This window comes from Ovis canadensis, chromosome 6 (assembly GCF_042477335.2).
Source record: "Ovis canadensis isolate MfBH-ARS-UI-01 breed Bighorn chromosome 6, ARS-UI_OviCan_v2, whole genome shotgun sequence".
Taxonomy (NCBI): Eukaryota; Metazoa; Chordata; class Mammalia; order Artiodactyla; family Bovidae; genus Ovis; species Ovis canadensis.
In genome coordinates this window covers 81,265,633-81,287,552 of record NC_091250.1, presented here as the reverse complement: position 1 = coordinate 81,287,552, position 21,920 = coordinate 81,265,633, and the positions used below count along the sequence as shown (strand labels likewise).

General features: G+C 37.3%; 1 protein-coding gene across 1 annotated transcript in view; it reads left to right on the top strand.

Annotated features, from left to right (window-relative positions):
- GABRA2 (gamma-aminobutyric acid type A receptor subunit alpha2) overlaps nucleotides 1-21,920 on the top strand; it is a 163,109-nt gene that overhangs the window by 69,189 nt on the left and 72,000 nt on the right. Inside the window, exon 5 of the mRNA XM_069593055.1 lies at nucleotides 21,317-21,537. Coding sequence (XP_069449156.1) covers nucleotides 21,317-21,537 — 221 coding nt within the window. The remainder of the gene's footprint in view (nucleotides 1-21,316; nucleotides 21,538-21,920) is intronic.

The following is a 21,920-nucleotide window of genomic DNA, read 5'->3' as shown; positions in this document are numbered from 1 at the left end:
AATAATTTTATTAGTCTACTTGAAGCAACTTCTACTGCTACCTGTAGTGCTGTACTATAGAAATTTTTTGTATAAATAATTTTTCATCCACCTTTCTTGCTGTCAGAGAATGAGAATTAGAGGAGATGCCCTTGTCCCAGGCTTTGCCTGGCCATCCTCCATCATGTCATCCTCCCCAGTTTCTTCCTTTTATCTGATATCCCATGGGGAAGGATGACAAGCATGGATGTTTTCCATCTGGATAAACATGGGTTTAAAACTGAAGGTTTTCCTTTCTTGCAGATGCTCATAAACAAGATTGGCCAGTTTTTTTGAACTATACTATAGTTAATTTACAATATTGGGTTAGTTTCAGGTGTATAGCCTAATGATTCAGTTACTTTGTTTTCAGATTATTTTCCATTATAGGTTATTATAAGATATTGAATACAGTACCCTGAGCTATACAGTAAATCCTCATTGCTTACCTATGGCATGTATAGTAGTTTTTATCTGTTAATCATATATTCTTCATTTATCCTTCCCCCACCTTCCCTTTGGTAACCTTAAGTTTGTTTTCTATGTTTGTGAATCTGTTTCTGTTTTGTATATACATGCATTTGTATTATTGCTTAGATTCCACATATAAGTGATATGATGCAATATTTGTCTTTCTATCTGACTTACTTCACTTTATACTTAAGTATAAAATTCTCTAGGTCCATCCCTGTTCACATAAATGGTGATATTTCTTTTTTTTGTGTGTGTGTGGCTGAGTACTATCCCATTGTGTGTGTGTGTGTGTGTGTGTGTGTGTGTGTGTGTTACATCTTCTTAAGCCAGTTTTCTATTGACAGACATGTCGGATGTTTCCATGTCTTGGTTATTCTAAATAGTGCTGATAAGAACATTGGGGTGCATGTGTCTTTTAAAATTAGAGTATTTGCTTTTTTCCAGATGTATTTCCATGAGTGGGATGGCTGAATCATATGGCAACTCTTTTTAGTTTTTTGAGGAACCTAAATACTGTTTTCTTTTTTTTTTCTTTTCAGGAGCAAGGTTTCTTTTTTTTTAATTTAAATTTGTTATTTTAATTGGAGGCTAGTTACTTTACCATATTGTATTGGTTTTGCCATACATCAACATGAATCCACCACCGGTGTACACGTGTTCTCCATCTTGAACCCCCCCCCCTCACCTCCCTCCCCCTACCATCCTTCAGGGATGCCAGTGCACCAGCCCCAAGCATCCTATATCCTGCATCGAACCTGGACTGGCAATTCGTTTCATATATGATATTATACATGTTTCAGTGCCATTCTCCCAAATCATCCCACCCTCTCCCTCTCCCACAGAGTCCAAAAGACTGTTCTATACATCTGTGTCTCTTTTGTTCTCTTGCATACAGGGTTATCGTTACTGTCTTTCTAAATTCCATATATATCCATACTGTTTTCTGTAGTGACTGCATCAATTTACATTCCTGTAATTTATGCGATTTATTGGGACATGCCTACCTTTCCTTTAGGAGTTAGTTATGCCAATTTTATCACAAAAATATGGTTTTCTTCCACCCAGAGCCACTTCTCTGACCTCACAGTCAGAGAATGTGATGAGCTTAGATGGCTGAAGATGTCAAGTACAAGAGGGGTGAAAGTGAAAGTCACTTAGTTGTGTCCAACTCTTTGTGACCCCATGGACTATACAGTCCATGGAATTCTCTAGGCCAGAATACTGAAGTGGGTAGCCATTCTCTTTTCCAGGGATCTTCCCAACCCAGGGATTGAACCCAGGTCTCCGCATTGCAGGTGGATTCTTTACCAGCTGAGCCATAAGGGAAGCCCAAGAATACTGGAGTGGGTAGCCTATCCCTTCTCCAGCAGATCTTCCCAACCCAGGAATCAAAGCAGGGTCTCCTGCATTGCAGGCAGATTCTTTACCAACCAAGCTATCAGTTTGGGAGATGACTGATATTAAACACTGTAGATCTTTGAAGTTCTTTCAAAGTAATATGTGAAACCTTAAGTGCTTTCCCTCTAACTTCAACTTTTACATTAAGTGAAAGTGAAGTCACTCAGTCATGTACGACTCTTTGTGACCCCATGGATGGAGTAGCCTGGTGCAGGCTACTCCGTCCATGGGATTTTCTAAGAGTACTGGAGTGGGTTGCCATTTCCTTCTCCAGGGAATCTTATTGACCCAGGGATTGAACCCAGGTCTCCCGCATTGTAGACAGATGCTTTACTGTCTGAGCCACCAGGGAAGCCTTCAACTTCTACATTAGTTGGCAGTAAAGCTAGTATTTCTGTGCAGCTTGTCTTAGTAAATGCCTCCATGAATTAGAGACACAGTGAGAATGAACACCTGACCTCTATGTGGAGCCAAGTGCAGAGAAACAGAATTGTGCCAAGCACAGTTGAAAGAATAGCAAAATATTATATAAATTATGGTTCTTAATATGGTTACCTTTGGTGTTTTATTACCAGCTAAAAAAGAAAGGCAAATGGTATAGGACCCCAAAATATCAAAGTTTTCCGTGTTGTAGATTTTGAGTAGTGAATATTGGTGCTAATAGAATGGTGTTAAAGTTTTTGTTTGTTCATTTTGCAAAGTGAATTATTTTACCTCAAAAAAAAAATATATATATATCAAAATATGTACTTTTCCTAGACACGTAATGTTTGCTACTTGAGGGTTTTAGACAAACAGCCATGTATTTTTGGCAAAATGTATGAAGTGACTCTTTTCCAGTGGTGATAATGGATTAAGCTAACTCTCCTCCTTTTGTTCTGACCATTCTTTGGGATTACTGAAACATTTAGAAAGCTAGTAGCTTCAATTCAAAGTGGATCAAAGACTTGACTATAATACCTGAAATCAAAACTCATAGAAGAAAATATGAGAGAGAAGCCCTTTGACATTGGTCTTAGTGATGATTTTTTTTAAACCTCACACAAAAGCAAAAATAAACAAGTAGGACTGACTGTATCAAACCAAAACCTTCTACAGAGCAAAATAAATCAATAAGCTGAAAAGGTAATCTACAGAATGGAAGAAAATATTTGCAAATTATGTATCTGATAAGAGGTTATCATCCCAAATATTTAAAGAACTGCCACAACTCAATAGCAAAACAAAACAAAACAAAACAAAAACCACAATCTAATTTAAATAAGGAATAAAAACTGAATAGATATTTATTCAATGAAGACATGAAAATGACCAACAGATACATGAAAATATACTCACCATCAATAATCATCAAGGAAATGTAAGTCAAAACCAGAATGAGATATCGCCTCACACCTGTTAGAATGACTGTCATCAAAAAGACAAGAGATATACAGCATGATATCACTTATCCACTTATTTGTGAAATCTATAACATAAAATAAACTAATGAGTATAGCAAAAAAAGAAACAGACTCAGACATGTAGAGAACAGAATAGTGGTAACCAGTGGAGAGAAGAAAAGGAGGAGGGGCAAGATAGGGGTACAAGATTAAGAAATACAAGCTACAATGTGTAAAATAATTAAGCTATCAGGATATATTGTATAGCATATCGCAGGAAATATTGACAGTATTTATGATAACTTAAAATGAAGTATAAACTTTAAAATTGTGAATCATTATGTTGTATGGATGAAACATATACATCAACATAGGCATCAACTATACCTCAAAAAATTTTTTTAAAGGCAAGAGATAAATGTTGTTAATGATATGGAGAAAAAGGAGCTTTTATGCACTATTATTGAAACTATAAATTAGTATAATTGCTATAGAAAACAGTATGGATGTTCCTCAAAGAATTAAAAATGAAACTACCATATTATTCAGTAATCCATGTCTGGTATACATCCAAAATGAGAACAAGATCCCCAAGGGAAATCTACATTAGTTTTTCTGTTTTGTTTTGGCCACCCTGTGTAGCATGTGGTATCTTTAGTTCGCTGACCAGGGACTGAACCCAGACCCTGGCAGTAAAAGCACTGAGTCCTAATCACTGGATCACCAGGGAATTCCCTGCACTCCTGTTTTATTCACCATTTTTCTAATAGCCAAGATATGGAAATATGATGTGATATATATTAATATATGTACATATATCATGCAGGGAGAATAAAATTTTGGCATTTTGACATTTTGACAACATGGATGGACCTTGAAGGCATTAAGTGAATAAACCAGACAGAGAAAGACAAATATTGCATTGTATTATTTTCATGTGGTATAAAAAAGTCATACCACAGGGAATAGATAAATGTTTGTCAGTGTGGAAAATAAAGAGAGGTTGGTGAAAAGGTATAAACTTTCAGCTACAAGACAAATAAAGACTGAGGCTCTAATGTAAAGCATGGTGACTACAGTTGGTAACGCTGTATTGAATAATTGAAATTCACTAAAAAAAATAGATTGTTGCTGAAGCTCCAATGCTTTGGCCACCTGGTGCAAAGAGCCGACTCATTGGAAAAGATTATGATGCTGGGAAAGATTGAGGGTAAGAGGATAAGAGGGTGACAGAAGATGAGATGGTTGGATGGCATCACTGACTCAATGGAAATGAGTTTGAGAAAACTCTGGAAAATGGTGAAGAACGGGGAAGTCTGGCTTACTGCAGTTGATGGAGCTGCAAAGAGTCTAGACAAGACTTAGCAACTGAATGACAACAAGAGTAGAGCTTAAATGTTCTTGCCAAAAACAAATAAACAAATAAGTAAATATGAGGGGATTGATGTGTTACCTAACTAGACAGGGGGAGTCATTTTACTATGTATATCAAATTGTCACTATCATTCCTTCAAATATCTTATATAGTTTTGTCAATTATACTTCAGTAAAGCTGAATTTTTTTTTTAAAAGAAACTGTCATCATTTAGTGTTTCCATATAGGAACTCCTTCCAGGCATTTGATGGTAAATTTATATATTTTTAAAATCCTAAATTCTGGGAAAATGCAAATAAGAAAATGGGAAAAAACATTTTAATTGTCCTACAAGAATCAAAGATTTGCAGAAGGAATCTACTGATGTCAAGTTGAAACCCAGGGCAGGGAATGCTGATGTGTGAAGCTGAACACGTAAGGTTAAGGACAGTGTGTCCAGAACTGGGACACAACTGTGTCTGAGCGAAGCTGTCACGATAAAGCAGTCATGCATCTAGCAGTTGGGTGTTTGTGGTCCTGTCTGCTGCTATGATTCTTAAAAATGAAATAAATATAAATAAGATATATGCAAAAATAAATAAAAAATAAAAGCTGGTAGCTGATGTTAAATGTGTTGTCATTAGCAACAGAGCAAATTTAAAGTCTCTCATATCTGAATTAAGTTTAGAATGTTGGTCTTTTTAGTGACTTTAGCCCAAGAATTAAAAAAAAAATTAACAGTCTCAAGATAAGCTTTCATATTTGAGAGGATACTGCCACAGATTACATTAAATGTGAAAATGCACTCATTTAGTGCAGACTTATTTAGCGCAAACTCTATAGGTTGAATTGAGTAGGCAACATTGAGTTGGCAACATTTGCATTTTTAAAAAATCATATATTGTTTTATTTTATGTATTTTGGATTATGTGTGTATGTATGTGAGCACATGCACTTCTATACACTATAAATTACCCTAAAATGAAATATATATTTAATATCTCTGCACCCTCTTGAGCTTCTCAAGGCCCTAGATGTTTTTTGCTAGCATATATTGTCCTCGAATCACCTAACCTAATATCGTCCTATAGAATTCTCTTTGGTCATGTCAAATTTTCTACTTGAACTTCATCTTTATGTGCCTTGTTTACTCATTCCTACCAATAGTCGGCTGAGGGCAGCCTTATTAATTGCGAGACCATCAACTGGGCACATACTCTATCATCAGTGTCCAGTTAGAGGAGAGAATCCATAACAGTAATTAGAACAGGGAAAATTTAATAAAATGAATTATTAATTTGGAAAAGATGGTTAAATAAAAATGTAAAAGGAGATTCTAAGCAATGTAGATTTAGCAAATGCAGGAAGTGCAGCATTTGCTTCTCGGGTAAGCATCATGAACAAGGAAGGAACTCAGGACTGGAAGGGAGTCCTTTCCCCCAAGCCCAAGATTTAGAGCTCACCAGAGAGGACTCTGTGGCTAGAGGAGGATACACCTGCCCCTGGTGAAGAAACAGCCAGTGAAGAAACGTATGAAGGTACATGCTGAAGCTGGTCAGAGGAATATCGTGCCTGCTGGCTGAAAACTCACAGCATGGTAGTCCTTTGAAGCTGAACCAAAGGATAACAATGCAGCTAAACCAGGAAGAGAACCAGGAAAGAAAGCCCTCTTTCTTTGCTAAAACCGTGGCAGTATCCTCTAATGACAAGGCCTAACATTACATGAGCTGATGAAGGAGCAGAGTGTACAGAGTGCTTCTCTCATGTCTCAAAGAAAGGGAAAAGAGGATGAATTTGGAACTGAAGGGTCATTCACTAATAAGAGGTGTATATCATGTATGTAATATGAAGAGGATTTTGAGGGAGAGTCCAGAGATAGTTTGATCACTGAACAGCTACTGTTTGATGTTTGCCCAAATCTAGAGAAGAAAATAAAAGTTGCTTAATCTATATACATGTGTAACACAGACACAGATACTCCCTTATACTGTAAATCTGTTAGAGAAGACAGAGCTTAATTTCCGCACATGTGAAATAGACATGATTTGGCCTTCATGTTGTTCACATGGAATGATTTTCAACTGATATTACTTTTGTTGGAAAGCAAGGAACATAAAGAGCAAAAGTTTGAATTCATGTTAGCATGGATGGCCAGGTCAGGAAATGAAACTTATGAGTGCTACTCTAAACATAAAGAAATTTATTATGATACAGAGGGGCAGGATACTCATGTTATTACTGCCTATACACAAAACTGGATATGAAGGTATCTAATTCATATCTTACAGAAGCAGTTTTTTAATAGGTAAATAGTAAAAAATAAATTTAAGTTCACTTTGGGAGACTTAGCTGATACTCTTATCTCTATGCAATGTGCATACTCAGTAGCAGAACCTAAACTCCTAAGTCTGCCTGTGTAGGTCAGTGATCAGATTTGTTGTGACATTAGCCTGAGAGGAAAAAAGCAGCCTAGCAAAAAGAATTAAGACCCAAAGGAGCAAGGACACACACACACACACACACACACACACACACACACACACAACACACACATATACACTGCTGTCTCAGAATCATTAACTAGCATAATTGCCCAAAGAAAGTTGCAGACCTAAATTATAATTAAAGATTCTAATTACAGTGTTTGCAATTAAGTTGATTTTTTACAAAAATTCAACTTTAAAAAAATTCATGAGTAAGAAGGTAAACTTGGGAATGTACTAGGAGCTAACTCACAGAGTAGATAGTATCTAATTGCACATTTGAGCAATTTATAACTCCTCAGTGTGTGTTTTTTCCCTTTTTATTTGGTCTGCATAGGAGATCTTTTCCCATTCTAGTAAGCATTTTCGCTATGTGAGCATATTCTTCAGACATAGTGGTACAGCCACCAACTATTGCACTGAAACCTAGACTAAGAACCTCATCACAAGTGGTTATCTCTTGGACTGATAAGTATTAGGGTTAGAGCTTAAACAATGGACACTTTGAAATCATACCAAGATTTCTGATCTAGGGTTTACCATTAGGTCATTAAAAGGAGGAAGTCAGGTAAATGGAAACCTTGGTTTATTGATCATATAAATCCCCTTGGGTAAATAATTGTCTGTCTTATGAAAACATAGAGTACATTATCTCTTAGAAACCCCAGAAGTTATTGGGATATTGTGTATTTCAGTAGTTAATATCATGACCTAAATCAAATCCCTTATGATTATACAGTGGAAGTGACAAATAGATTCAAGGAATTAGATCTGATAGACAGAGTGCCTGAAGAACTATGGATGGAGGTTTGTCACCTTGTACAGGAGGCAGGGATCAAGACCATCCCTAAGGAAAGATATGGAAAAAGGCAAATGGTTGTCTGAGGAGGCCTTACAAATAGCTGTGAAAAGAAGAGAAGCAAAAATTAAAGGAGAAAAGGAAAGATATACGCCTCTGAATGCAGAGTTCCCAAGAACAGCCAGGAGAGATAAGAAAGCCTTCCTCAGAGATCAATGCAAAGAAATAGAGGAAAACAATAGAATGGGAAACTAGAGATCTCTTTAAGAAAATCAGAGATACCAAGGGAACGTTTCATGCAACGATGAGCACAATAAAGGACAGAAATGGTATGGAGCTAACAGAAGCAGAAGATATTAAGAAGAGGTGGCAGGAATACACAGAAGAACTATACAAAAAAGATCTTCACAACCCAGATAATCACGATGGTATGATACTCACCTAGAGCCAGACGTCTTGGAAAGTGAAGTCAAGTGGGCCTTGGGAAGCGTCACTACAAACAAAGCTAGTGGAGGTGAAGGATTTCTAGTTGAGCTATTTCAAATCCTAAAAGATGATGTTGTGAAAGTGCTGCACTCAATATGCCAGCAAATTTGGAAAACTCAGCAGTGGCCACAGGACTGGAAAAGGTCAGTTTTCATTCCAATCCCAAAGAAAGGCAATGCCAAAGAATGCTCAAACTACTGCACAATTGCACTCATCTCACACGCTAGCAACGTAATGCTTAAAATTCTCCAAGCCAGGCTTCAGCAATACGTGAACCGGGAACTTCCAGATGTTCAAGCTGGTTTTAGAAAAGGCAGAGGAACCAGAAATCAAATTGCCAACATCCTCTGAATTATCGAAAAAGCAAGAGAGTTCCAGAAAAACATCTACTTCTGCTTTATTGACTGTTCCAAAGCCTTTTATTGTGTGGACCATAACAAACTCTGGAAAATTTGTTAAGAGATGCGAATACCAGACCACCTGACCTGCCTCTTGAGAAATCTGTATACAAGTTAGGAAGCAACAGTTAGAATTGGACATGTAACAAGAGACTGGTTCCAAATCAGGAAAGGAGTATGTCAAGGCTGTATATTGTCACACTGCTTGTTTAACATATATGCAGAATATATCATGAAAAATGCTGGACTGGATGAAGCACAAGCTGGAATCAAGATTGCAGGGAGAAATATCAGTAACCACAGATATGCAGATGACACCACCCTTATGGCAGAAAGTGAAGAACTAAAGAGCCTCTTGATGAAAGGGAAAGAGGAGAGTGAAAATGTTGGCTTAAAACTCAGCATTCAGAAAACTAAGATCATGGCATCTGGTCCCATCACTTCATGGGAAATGTATGGGGAAACAGTAGAAACAGTGTCAGACTTTATGTTTGGGGGCTCCAAAATCACTGCAGATGGTGACTGCTGCCATGAAATTAAGAGACCCTTGCTCTTTGGAATAAAAGTTATGACCAACCTAGACAGCATATTAAGAAACAAAGGCATTACTTTGCCAACATAGGTCCATCTAGTCAAGGCTATGGTTTTTCTACTTGTCACATATGGATGTGATAGTTGGAGTATAAAGAAAGCTGAGCGCTGAAGAATTGATACTTTTGAACTCTGGTTTTGGAGAAGACTTGAAAGTCCCTTGGACTGCAAAGAGATCTAACTAGTCCATCCTAAAGGAAATCAGTCCTGAATCTTCATTGGAAGGACTGATTTTGAAGGTAAAACTCCAATACTTTGGCCACCTGATGCAAAGAACTGATTCATTTAAAAAGACCCTGATTCTGGGAAAGATTGAAGGCAGGAGAAGAAGGGGACGACAGAGGCTAGATGGTTGGATGGCATCACCGACTCAATGGATATGAGTTTGAGTAAACTTTGGAAATTGGTGATGGACAGGGTGGCCTGACGTGCCACAGTCCACGGGGTCACAAAGAGTTGGACTCGACTGAGTGACTGAAGTGAACTGAACTGAGTTTACATCATAAGGAGGTTAGAGAATTATTACATCTTGATATTTGGCCAAAAATTGATCTTGAGTTTAAGGTGTTAATCCTTATCAGAAATTGACATTTGGAAATGTGTCTAAATAAGGAAACTGCTAAAAATGTGGCAAATACTATAGATCAAAGGTAATTTAATAATATCTACTCGTTTTAAAGCCAGAATGTAGAATTTGACTACTGTAAAGTTATTGATATTTTGGAAGCATGAGAATTAGATTTAGGGAATATTCAGCCCGTGTTTTTCAGCACCCTCCTAGCTAGAGTTTTTAATAATTTTCCTCATAATAAGATTCATATAAATGTGTTTGGATCAGTTGAGGTATTTATTTTAAAAGTTATTTCCTAGGCTCGTTCTAAGATCTATGGAATCATAATTGCTTGTTGTAGGACATGACAGTCTGCCTTTTAACAGGTTGAGGTATTCAGCTCTATGCTGCTGCTGCTAAGTCGCTTCAGTTGTGTCCGACTCTGTGCAACCCCATAGACAGCAGCCCACCAGGCTCCCCTGTCCCCAGGATTCTCCAGGCAAGAACACTGGAGTGAGTTGCCATTTCCTTCTCCAATGCATGAAAGTGAAAAGTGAAAGTGAAGTTGCTCAGTTGTGCCCGACTCTTAGCGACCCCATGGACTGCAGCCTACCAGGCTCTTCCGTCCATGGGATTTTCCAGGCAAGAGTACTGGAGTGGGTTGCCATTGCCTTCTCCGAACTCTATGTTGAGGGAAGCCAAAAACCATCATAGGGTTGAAGGCTTGGGGGCATTGTATAGATGATGGTACTATTCACTGGGATATGGAACATAGGAAGGAAAGTTTTGTTTACTTTGTTTTTGTGTTTGAGGGTGGGGTAATATAGAGGGCATGTGAAGAGTCAGATTTTCTGCAATCTAGTAATTTATATTAGAGGGCGAGAAAAGGAAAAAATTGTTTGAAAGCTTCTATATACCAGGCAAGAAATGATTGCAGACTGGGTCAGGTAGAAAGACTGAAGATTTGAAAAAAAAAAAAAACAAAAAACTGAAAAGATTTAAAGGATGCGATAGAATTGAAAAGTTTTGGTGACCTATTGGAGGTAGAGGTTGAAGGAGAAATATAGGATAAAGGTTTGGGAGCATTGGATGGATGATGGTACCATTCACTGGGATATGGAACATAGGAAGAAAAGTTTGTTTGCTTTTGTTTTTGTGTCTGAGTGATGAATATGTTTTGGACATATTGGGTTGGGGTCTTTGTAAGATATTTACTTGGCGATGTCTAGGTAGCAGGCTTAGATCGAGCTCGAGAGAAAGGCTTAGAGTGCAGATGGCACAGGAGTCATCTGAAAGCTGAAACTATGGGCATACATGAACTTGTACAAGGAAAGAGATTAGAGTGCTACGGTAATCATGCTTTTACAGAAACTCTAGAATAGGGGAGGATTAAAAAGACTGTAGAGGAGACTGAGAAGGAGAAACCAAGGATGTCTGTCAGAATGGAGGAGCATTCCCTTCTCTCAACTAGACTGTGCTTTGAACCTTAATAATCTACATTGGAGAGCACTGCTTTTCCTTCCTTATCAGATGCAATGATGTTCAGTAGTCAGATATCTGTATCAGTTACAGCCCTCTGTCCAGGTAGGATTCTGTGTCCTGAAGGAGGTATGGTTCATTTGGTAATGGGATGAACCCACAGGTTTTACCCTTCGTAAAACCTCATTTAGGGAGTGGGGTAAAAGTTACAGAAAAGAATGCAGATAAAGGTGGTTTGACTCCAGCCAGAAAAGTCACTTTTCTGCAGCAAGAAGGGTTATAGGAACTAAGCACATGCAGCCATAGTTCACATGACTGCCTCTGGGGAGAACAGTCCTTTCTACTTCCCTATGCTTTTGTATAAACTAAATAACAAACAACTGTGGCTTCTGGACATGAAGTGATTTTTAAAATAAAACTTGCAGCAGGTTATATGTTCTATCCCAAGGTTACAAGGGTGGGGCCTGTCTTTTAGGGAGAACTCTGCAGAATTTATATGCCATGAGGAATAATAGACACCATCACTGGTGTATGCCCCTCCGTTCTCCAGGAGAAACCATTACACGTAGATGACTGCCAAACACAGAAGGTCTGAGGTGGCATGGGCACTTTCCCAAGGGTTAACTACAACACCAGGAGAACGTGGTCTTAATGCCAGTGCAAGAGAGCATTCATTATAAAAGCAGGGAGAAACAACAGTGTCATAAATTATGGTAAAGCCAAGGAAAGGATTTAGCTGTGTCATTAGATGAAGAACAAAGAGATATTTGTTGATCACGGTAAAAGCAACCAGATTGCAGTGGGTTGAGGCATGTGGGAGGTGAGGAAATGGAGAAAGAGTGGAGGCAACATTTTGAAGCCACGTGGTTGAGGCGAGGAGGGAAGGCAGAGGGCAATAGCTGTAAGGCATTATGACTGTCAGACAGGCTTTTTTTTTTTTTTTTAAAGTTGCATTGAACTTCTCACTGTTCTCAGAACCTGCCATTATCTTTAACAAATCTGTGGCCTTGCAAATGTTTTTCCCTCTTCTTGTTATGCCTTCCCTCCTGTTTCGCCAACTGGAGAGCTTTCATTTATTCAAAGCCAAGCTCAAATTTCATCCTCCCTGATGTTTTTCTAGGCTACTCCAAGCAGAGTCAATCCTTCTGATCCCCATGCTCCACAACATGACTTTGACTCCTTTTTGATGAACTTGCATGCTGGATTATAAAACTCTGCATGTCTTTTTTCTTTATTGCAGCCTGAGCTACTAGAAGGCATGAGTTGTGTTTGGTCTTTTCAACCAGATTGCTAAGTACACACTCTATATCTGTCAGTTTCGTAAGCTGAATACTTAAGTATAAGCAGAGCTGCCCTTGTGTTGCTCACAGTATAGTAGGGGGGACAGTTAAGGAAAAAATCATCAATCTTAAAACAGTGTGGTCATGTTTTTATTGAAGTATTTATGGACTGATATGGTAGTAGTGAGCATATGGGTTCAGTTCAGTTCAGTTCAGTCTCTCAGTCGTGTCCGACTCTTTGTGACCCCATGAATCACAGCACGCCAGGCCTCCCTGTCCATCACCAACTCCCAGAGTTCACTCAAACTCATGTCCATCGAGTCGGTGATGCCATCCAGCCATCTCATCCTCTGTCGTCCCCTTCTCCTCCTGCCCCCAATCCCTCTCAGCATCAGAGTCTTTTCCAATGAGTCAACTATTCACATGAGGTGGACAAAGTATTGGAGTTTCAGCTTCAGCATCAGTCCTTCCAAAGAACACCCAGGACTGGTCTCCTTTAGGATGGACTGGTTGGATCTCCTTGCAGTCCAAGAGACTCTCAAGAGTCTTCTCCAACACCACAGCTCAAAAGCATCAATTCTTCTCTGCTCAGCTTAGATTTCTAGGAAAAAAAGACAGCAGAGGACAAAGTTTGGCCAGCTATGTAACAGGATGAGTGTTTTAGCACAAAGTGAAAGAGCTTGATGAATTTAGTAAACTTTAAAAAGTTCAGTGTGACTGAAGCCTAGAATGCTCTTTGGGATTTGGGGGAGAGGAGAAAACAACTTAGAACCAAATCATGAAGGGCCTTATAGCTATTTGCCCCAAAACTCCATAAAAGCATCTCCAAATCAAACTTGAAACATAGTAGATTTCGGTTACCACAGATCTTGTTATTTCATGGCTTTTTTGATATGTGTCAGTATATTTTAATACATAAATATTATATAGAAAAACAGCTTACTGTGATTAGTTTAGTATAGTCACATAGGCATGTATACACATACACATTCACACCGCACACTTGGGAATGTAAGGATTAGGGGATTGTGCTACCATCTGCCCCTGCTGATGCCTTTCTCCTTGTGTACCGTTTGAGCTGTTATGGCCCAGAATCCTTGTTATTACACTTAATTCCCAGTGATTCCTCTCATTTGTTTATTCATGGACTAATTAGCATTTACCTCCTATGTTCTGGGCAGTTAGATACCGGTGATGCACTGAAGAAGGTGGTCATTGTCCTTGTTCTCAATGTGGAGTGAACATTGCCAGATGTAGAGGTTGATACGCAAGAGACTGCAGGGGAATTCCATGAGTTTGGGTAGTAAGGTGAAGCACGACACATGAGGCCCTGCAGTACCAATATTGCTATAGGCAGAGTGTATGGAGAATTGCTAGGCATGAGACTGCAGAGTTAAAGGAGGGAGAGACCATTGCAGGGCTTTGGAGGCTATAAGAAAGCCTTTGGACTGCATCCCAAGGGCTTTAGAAATTCAAAAGCAAACTTAACAGCACTTCATTCTATCGATCTTCTTTCCTCATATCATGTAATATCTTGGGTGCCCCTTGTAGCTTCTGTTCACTTTCAAATATCAAAGAGCTCAGTCCAGTCCGATTTAAATATCAATATTTTATGTCATTTAGAGCGTGTCTCCTCTTCTCAGCTATAGTCACAGGTAAGGGTTGCATAGTGGCTGGTGGGCTGTGATCGACTATTCTTCTCCTCTTTCTGGGTCTTTCTAGAGTTGAGGCAATGAAAAGGAAGATTATAAAAAGGAAGGAAATATCTCTTTTATTGGCAAACATTTTTCAGGTGTGTGTGTGTTTTTTTTAAATCAGAATATAATTGCTCCAAATTGTGCTAGTCTCTGAAGTGAACCAGCCATATGCATACATAGATCCCCTGCCTCTTGGACTTCCCTCCCACCCTCCCATCCCACCACTAAAAGGAATGGAATAGGGTCATTTGATGAGATGTGGATGGACCTAAAGTCGATCATACAGAGTGAAGTAAGTCAGAAAGAGAAAAACGAATATCATATATTAACACATTTATGTGGAATCTAGAAAAATGGTACTGATGAACCTGTTTCCATGGCAGAAATAGAGACGTAGACATGGAGAACAGACATGTGGCCACGAGGGTGGGGAGAAGAGGGTGGGATGAACTGGGACATTAGGAAATATCTTTTTACTTAGCCGTTCTGTAGGTAGTTCTCTCTTGGCAGCCAGTGACATTTGTATGGCAGTTAGATGAACGCAGGACCTCTCATGGGGCATGCATGTGATTTCCTTTCAGTGACCTCTTTATTATCCAAAACACCAAAAGCACAGCTGGTTTATTCCTTTATAGTTCTCTTGGGACGTCCTACTTAGTCTCTGCCTCTGGCACTTTGCCTTGTGGTCTTTTACTGATGGGTGTCATTCTCTTGTCGGGCCACCCTTTTTAGAGTTTGGGGTGTTGGGGAAGAAGGCTACTGCAAAGGTGATTTATACCAGGCTACCTTCTTTGAAATCCAAACTATTTCTAAGAACTTTACATGTATTATCCCACTTCATCCTTAGAAGAAATAAGTTGTATAATTGCCACTGTTTTACAGGTAAGTCAGCTGAAATAAAGAGAGATTAAGTAACGTGCTCAAGGTCAAGTACCCTGGTCTACTTGACATATGAGCCCATGCACTTAACATCTATTTCATGTCACTCAGCTTATTATTGTTGTTATTTTTCCATCTTGTGTTTGAGTCAGTTTTAAATATAGAAAGAAGATTTTGACAATTTCAAAACTCTGATTCTCAACCTGGAACTAAATTCTTCCTGTAACTTTCCATGACACTTGACTGGAGTCTACTTTTTAGTCTATAAAGAAGGAAATTTCTGTCCCACCTCCAAGGATTGTTTTTATATATGGCACAACAAAAAGAACATAGTGTCAGGAAACATAAGGTTTGAGTTCAAATGTTGGATTTCTTTCTCTTTTTTTAATGAATATGACTTCTGAAATATTCCCTACCTGTGAAACAGAAATACTGCTGCATTGTTAATAAGGCTGCAATGAATTTTAAACAATACATTGTGTCAAAATGAATTGCAATGGTCATATTTTAACTATTAATCGTTTTAAGTTTTTTGATTAGATATTTTAAATCATTTACTGTTAGAATCTGAATCTTTAGCAACAGTTTCTAATTTGTAAACTTGCCAGGCATTTAGATCCAAAGAGAAAGCCCAGACATCTTGCCCATACAATAGTCCCAAAATGCAGTAGCTGTGGTGATCTGCGGTCTGTTTGAGCTTCTTTGCATAATAAGGTTTTATGATGGGTACTAATTGGGTTTATTGACACTGCTGATCTGTTCTTAAGCTTCTTACTTTTTGCAATTTTTGCAGGGCTAATACCAGGCTAGATTCTTAATTCCAACCCCTTTGAGTACCAGCTGAAAGTGTTGGAACTTACCATTCTTGTATAGTCTCAGGGTGTTATTTCCTTTATTGCTGAATACCTGCCTTATAAGCCTCATTTTTCTTCATGATAAAAAACAGATTGAAACTTTAAGGAGAATATCCTTTAATAGCAAAAGGGTATAATGAAATAAATTTTGGTGCTTTAAAATACACTCAGTAAATCAAAGTAAGTGAGAAATCACTCCAAGAGCAGTCCTGCAATTTGGTCATGTTTTGGAGTAGATAAAATTCTTCAGAAATTGGCTACAAGCCCTGGCTTATAATTAATGTAGCCAAGCAGTAAGGAATATGCTGTCTTCACTAAGTTAACGTGTCCTTGAAATCATATTTATCCAATTAACGGTGCAATAGAGAGTGATGTCCTTATTTGCAGTACATTTGATGGAAATAATACTTAGTGGCAGTAACGACATTGGGCTGGAAAATGCATCCTTGTCTGAGTTCTGTCCCTTGCATGACTGGAAACAGGGCAGTCACTAAATTTGTTTATAAATCCATCTATAAAACAGAGATGTTTGATTAAATTCCCCTTAAAGAGTTTCTCAAATCTTCAAGTGTTTGGATTCTTCAACTCTTTCGTCTCAACAGTCTCATGTGTCCTGTACACCAGCCAGAGAATAGCTGCATGCTAATATGTCCTTATGAAACTTTCTAGTTTCTTTCTAAATTTGCTCCTTAGTTATTTGTGTTTTCTCTGAGCAATTTTGTAGTTGATCTTGATGTTATTTATTTCTTTAGAACCTTGGTTCAAGGGACCAAGTCTTCTTTGTATGAAGAAGCTGTACTGTTTGTACTTCTCTGGCAATTTTCTTGCAACACACAAATCAAGTAATTATTTTATTAGTGTATATTCATGACAAACTTGAGATTTATTTTAAGAAACCTTTCAAGAATATTCTTTTTAAATACTGTGAATGTGAATTATATGTGATTTAATTTGAGATATATATATATATATCAAATTAAATATGCAAATAATTTGTTTGGAAATCCTGTTGTAACTTAGTGGATATGCAGTACATATTATTCAATTGAAATGTCTCCTTTCCCTCTATTTTAATCCTGAAGTCAAAACCACAAAAACGAGTGAATCAATTGTACTTATTTGTTTACATATCTATATGCTTTTGTACTAATACATTGAAGTATTCTGAGAAGCACAAAATCAGAAATTAGAATGAGATTAATTTTAAATACATATCATTTTCAAGAATAATCATTATGTAATTATTAAAATAGATTTGTTTTTACTCTACCTAATATTTTTATTCCTGAGAATATTTTAACAATTATTATGTTTAAATGTGCTTTATTTTTTCTATCTTGCTTAAATAGTTCATAATATAGCAATTATCTGATTCTAAATTCATATCATTTTAATACTTGTCTCAATAACTGCTATAGGTACAGAAAGAGAAATAAATTCATGTTTAAAAAGTGTATTATTGGTTACTGGTTACTGAACCATCATGCCAATTTTTATAAAACCCATCCACCAATTCTGGATATACATCTTCATATTCTGGGTGTTTGGTTTTCAAAACAACTTAGTATTTGCAATGTCCTTACTCTGATGCTGGGAGGGATTGGGGGCAGGAGGAGAAGGGGACGACAGAGGATGCGATGGCTGGATGGCATCACTGACTCGATGGACGTGAGTCTGAGTGAACTCCTGGAGTTGGTGATGGACAGGGAGGCCTGGTGTGCTGCGATTCATGGAGTCACAGTTGGACACGACTGAGGGACTGAACTATACTATCATTAACCAGGATTTCATGGTACAACATGTGCTTCAGATGAAGCTCATCATTAAATACAGTGGGTTTAAACTCACATTTTAATTATCTTTACTGAAAATTATAAATTTGCTTTTGCATATGTCTCTGTAGAGTGGATTAGTTCATCATTTTTATGTGACGAAAGAAGAACTCATATTAGTCATAGAAGTGATATCCCCTTTTCTTGTTGTCCACTTGGATTGTATAATTATTGGTGTTTTCTTTAATCCATGGTATCACTTAGCAGTGATTTTTAAAGTCAATTTATTTTCACTAGAGTTAGTTTAATCAAAACTAGATATTATAACTTGAAAATTTACTTGAGTACAAATTGCAGTACACTGAATGTAGATGAGATCAGCATCCCTTGACTGTTCCCTGTTCTAGCTTCTCTTCCCATAGGGTGACTTACCCACATGACTATCCATTTAGTGGGAATGGACATAGTGAGAGTACCAGTATCATAATATATATTATTTACTAGCAAAACTTCATTTACTTCTTATATTTAGATAAGGATTTTAAATATAAGAAGAAGAACAAAGGTATAATTGCAGTATAGGATGTTGTAGTAATGGAAAGCTTTATGAAGTAGTAAAGATAAACAGACTGTTTCTTCCAGGTGTTCAGGGGACTGGGAATGTGGTTGAGAGTTGAGTTCATGACCCAGGCAGGTAGAGCACTTGCTTTATCTGAGGAATGGCAAGGTTAGGAATTGTAAAATTGCCTAGAGTGTAACATGAATGTGCCTGGTTGTGGGGAGGAGGAGAAAAATGCACAGTCACTTCGCCTAGGATGGCAGAGTACACTTTGGATGCTTTGAAGTCTCAAAAACAGTGTTCTTAAAAATAGTTTTAAAATATTTATGGCTGAGTCTCTTTGAAGTTCACCTGAAACTATCACAACATTGTTAATGGGCTATACTCCAATGCAAAATAAAAAAGTTAAAAAAAAGAAAAAAAAAAAAGGAGCTCACTTGAAGCTTACTGTTTGGAAACCTTGAGTATCTCCATGTGAGGGGTCTATAGCAAAGGTTTCCTACTATTAGCAAGAATTTCTGAAACAGATAAACATCTCATAGTTTTATAGAAATAGAAAATTTGAAGTTTTATAAAAAGTTATAAAATATATTCATTTACTGAACAAGTAAATGTCCAATGTGTTCGCATCAGACATGGATTTGGCAAAACCACATTTGCCAAGAAACATTTACATAAAAACATACCAGATAGCAAAAACTTATAGGGTCACATGTATGCCTACGGTCAAATCATATTGATGTATGGCAGGGGCCATCACAATATTGTAATTATCCTCCAATTAAAATAAATAAATAAAATTTTAAAACTCATCTTTTAATCTTTTTTTTAAAATTGAGCTCAGTTCAGTTCAGTCGTTCAGTCGTGTCCAACTCTGCGACCCCATGAATCGCAGCATGCCAGGCCTACCTGTCCATCACCAACTCCCGGAGTCCACTCAGATTCACATCCATCGAGTCAGTGATACCATCCAGCCATCTCATCCTCTGTCGTCCCCTTCTCCTCCTGCCCCTAACCCCTCCCAGCATCAAAGTCTTTTCCAATGAGTCAGCTCTTCGCGTGAGGTGGCCAAAGTACTGGAGTTTCAGCTTTACCATCATTCCTTCCAAAGAAATCCCAGGGCTGATCTCCTTCAGAATGGACTGATTGGATCTCCTTGCAGTCCAAGGGACTCTCAAGAGTCTTCTCCAACATGACAGTTCAAAAGCATTAATTCTTCGGTGCTCAGCCTTCTTCACAGTCCAGCTCTCACATCCATACATGACTACTGGAAAAACCATAGCCTTGACTAGATGGACCTTAGTCGGCAAAGTAATGTCTCTGCTTTTGAATATGCTATCTAGGTTGGTCATAACTTTTCCCCCAAGGAGTAAGTGTCTTTTAATTTCATGGCTGCAGTCACCATCTGCAGTGATTTTGGAGCCCCCCAAAATAAAGTCTGACACTGTTTCCACTGTTTCCCCATCTACTTCCCATGAAGTGATGGGACCAGATGCCATGATCGTCGTTTTCTGAATGTTGAGCTTTAAGCCAACTTTTTCACTCTCCTCTTTCACTTTCATCAAGAGGGTAGATTAGGTGATGATATTTTCTACTAAGGTTTAGGACACAGGGCCACTCTTTACTTCTGTCCATATATCATTACCTGTGGCTGACTACTTATCTTTATCCATTCAATTTTTGAGGAATTGTTCAGAATCATTTGCTTAAGTGAGATTTGTACAAATGATCTGATATTGTCATAAGTATGTGACCTTTTTAATGTCTTCTTCTAAACAGACAATTTTAGTTGAGTGAAATTGCCAATTGCTAAGGTGTTTATTTTCAAACATGTGATGACTGTGGCTTTGTACTCAAAGGACAGTTTCTGAATTTCCAGTATCAGAGGCATAACTGAACATTTTTTTATTTATCATGAAAGTGCTTGCACAAACATATATTGACCGAAATTTTAATATCCAATAAATTGTCAGTATTGATCACAATTGTGAATTGTACATATTTAAAATGTATACATTCTTTTATCCTAGGAAGGACAGAGAGAGAATGAGAAAAGGGAGGTGGGGAATGGTAAAGAGAGGATGAAAGAGAGAGAGAGACAGATTGAATAAATCAACTTAAAGTATTGAAGAATGATAACAGAGGAATTGATCAATAGTTGGTCTGTATGAATATTTAAAGGTACATTTTAACCTGAGGTGTTTGTTTGCAAAGTATTCATATTTTTAGTATTCTAATACCTTGTCAAAGTATTTTCATTACAACTAATTCATAAAATAAACTTTATTAAAATCATCATCTCCTATAATTTCTTGTTAACAATATGATATCTCATCATTTTTTTAGGGTTAGAAAAGCGATAAGATGTTTTATAGTTTCTTTGGCAACAGAAAATGTCATTTAAATCTGACAGTGTGTATGTTTAAGAGTTGCTGTTTTTCCCTTCCTTTTTTATTTTGCTACTGAGAATCAGGCTGCCTGCCTATTCATTCTTGAGATAAGTGATTAAGTAATTTGGGACAAATCCACTCAGACTCTGCCCAAGCATGCCCCCTCTCCAAGTAGTTTTAAACCAGACAGTGCAGTAAAGCAGTTTGACTAAGAATTTATTTAACTGAAAGAGGTCAGAGAAAGTATTTCTCATTTTCTTTTCATAATGTGTAGCTAATTGTGTGTATATACATGCTTTATCCTTTTGTAAATGGCAATAATTATTGATAAATATAAAGGAATGATTTTTCAAAATTCACTTCTCAAAATAGTTTTCTCTGTTTTTAAACTATATTATTACTTTTTTCTAATTTTATAGTATCCTTGTATCTAAAATAATTATTATTTTCAAAAATTCTTTTTTCTATTTCAGGAATATACAATAGATGTTTTCTTTCGACAAAAATGGAAAGATGAACGATTAAAATTTAAAGGTCCTATGAACATCCTTCGACTCAACAATTTAATGGCCAGCAAAATCTGGACTCCAGATACCTTTTTTCACAATGGGAAGAAATCGGTGGCACACAATATGACAATGCCAAATAAGCTTCTCCGAATCCAGGATGATGGGACCCTGCTTTACACAATGAGGTATATGTTTAGATCTGATATGTTGCCTTTTAATACTGAGGAATCTGTGTATTAACCAACCAGCCAAACTAGGTATCAAGTACTAGCAAGTTGAATGCCTTTATAACAGATTATTGAGATAACCAGATATGTTCTATAAATCCTTGAATATTAAAAAGCAAAGGTAAAGTAGTATTTATGAGTTTCAATCTCATTTTAGTGTGTTAAAAGTTAAAAATTGCTTTAGCTGTTAAAAATTATTTATTTTTTTGTCAATTTGCTTTTCATGCTAGATGGAGTTAAGTAAAATTTTAACAGTACAGTTTAAAATGTTCTTTATACTAGCATGAAGTTTTATTTTTAATATCTCATGAACTAGTTTTTCAAAATTTTAAGTCCTTTTT